The sequence below is a fragment of the Emiliania huxleyi genome, assembly GCF_000372725.1.
Source record: "Emiliania huxleyi CCMP1516 unplaced genomic scaffold EMIHUscaffold_7652, whole genome shotgun sequence".
In the NCBI taxonomy this organism is placed as follows: Eukaryota; Haptophyta; order Isochrysidales; family Noelaerhabdaceae; genus Emiliania; species Emiliania huxleyi.
This window is the reverse complement of record NW_005196271.1, coordinates 1-1,324: the sequence shown is the minus strand read 5'-3', so window position 1 is coordinate 1,324 and position 1,324 is coordinate 1. Positions and strand designations below refer to the sequence as shown.

The 1,324-nt window shown below is 61.8% G+C and overlaps 1 protein-coding gene across 1 annotated transcript; it reads right to left on the bottom strand.

The window, feature by feature from the left end:
* Positions 1–67: 67 nt before the first annotated feature.
* Positions 68–741, bottom strand: EMIHUDRAFT_125031 (hypothetical protein; the record flags this gene model as incomplete). The annotated part of the gene is made up of 2 exons (XM_005760227.1): positions 68–130; positions 448–741. Coding segments are annotated over 2 exons (357 nt in total), but the record flags the coding sequence as incomplete, so codon positions are not given.
* Positions 742–1,324: the final 583 nt, after the last annotated feature.

Here is a 1,324-nt window from a genome sequence, read left to right as displayed (position 1 = left end):
GATGACGGAATCGGCGGTGGAGAAGTCGGAGGTGAGCGCGGAGAGACCCGAGGCGCGACCGCCGCACGCAGCGAACAAAGAGCTGGTCCGCGATGTAGAAGATGTTGTCCGGAACGGAGAGAGTTGTCGCCTACACAAGCAGGCGCGGGGCGTCAGAGTGGGGGAGGGGGTGGAGGGAGGGTCCTTTTGCCTCGTCCGGGGCGAAGCAGCACCTACGGGAAGGTTCCGAGAAAGTTCAAGGGCCCACCTTCTGGAAGGTTCCGGGAAGGTTCCGGGCAGGCCACGGTGTCGGTGCACACAGAGAGCGTGCGCGAGCTGCGCGCCTGCTCGAGGCCAGGTCCCTCTCGGCTCGCCCCGGGCTCTCCACCCCTACGAGCCTCATGAGCAGCGCGGGGTTGCCCGAGCATTCGAGGGATGGGATGAATGGGCAGCAGCCTGCGTCAAGACGATCAAGGGGAGGATGTTGACGACGACGATGAAGAAGAAGGTGACGTTGTTGATGATGATGTTGACGAGGGTGGGGATGAGGATGGTGACAAGGATGGTGATGAGGATGGTGATGAGGATGGGGGCGAGGATGCTGGTGAAGACGGTGACGATGACGGTGATGCTGACGACGGCGCGAGGACTTATCATGCTGATGCTTTGCGGTGATGGTGATGAAGGGCAGGGGGCGAGGCACCTCTCCGCTCGCGCGCCGAGTAGATCGTTCTCTCTCATCGAGTCGACGCACGCGAGCATTCCGAGGATGAACAAATATGCGAGTGGCGAAAGAGATGCTCGACTGGCCGCATCTGCTCATGCGATGCAGGCTGTGCTCGAGGCCGGCGAGGTAGCCGACGGTGGAGGCCGCCCACGTACGCTTGCCCAAGGTCCCGCCGCCGACGGTTTTCGCATCGCTCCGGGGTGTGTATTGGGGTATGATTCCGGGCGGCGATGGGCTTGTGTCTTGGCGGTGCTGCGTCTGTTGGGGACTAGCTTGGGATGGCTGGCTGGCGGGCCTCGAGTTGACGGACGGACACCTGCGAGGGCAGACAGGGTGCGATTCCCACGGAATCCGGCTGCCGGCGGCGATCGCGAGGGCCGCACCTTGATGAAAGCGAGCAAAGGTTGGGAGCGAGCAAAGGTTGGGAGCCCACAAACGAAGAAACGGTCAAACTATGGTCTAGGCAAATTGGTTGGAAGTGAATTGCTGTCTGCTATAGCCGCAGCCACTCCCAGCTGCTCGGTGTGAACAGAGTTCGTACACCGAGCTCCGCAACTCGAGATCCCTCGAGAGTTCACGCGGAGTCGGCTGGGGCTATACCAGACAGACAGAGTGAAT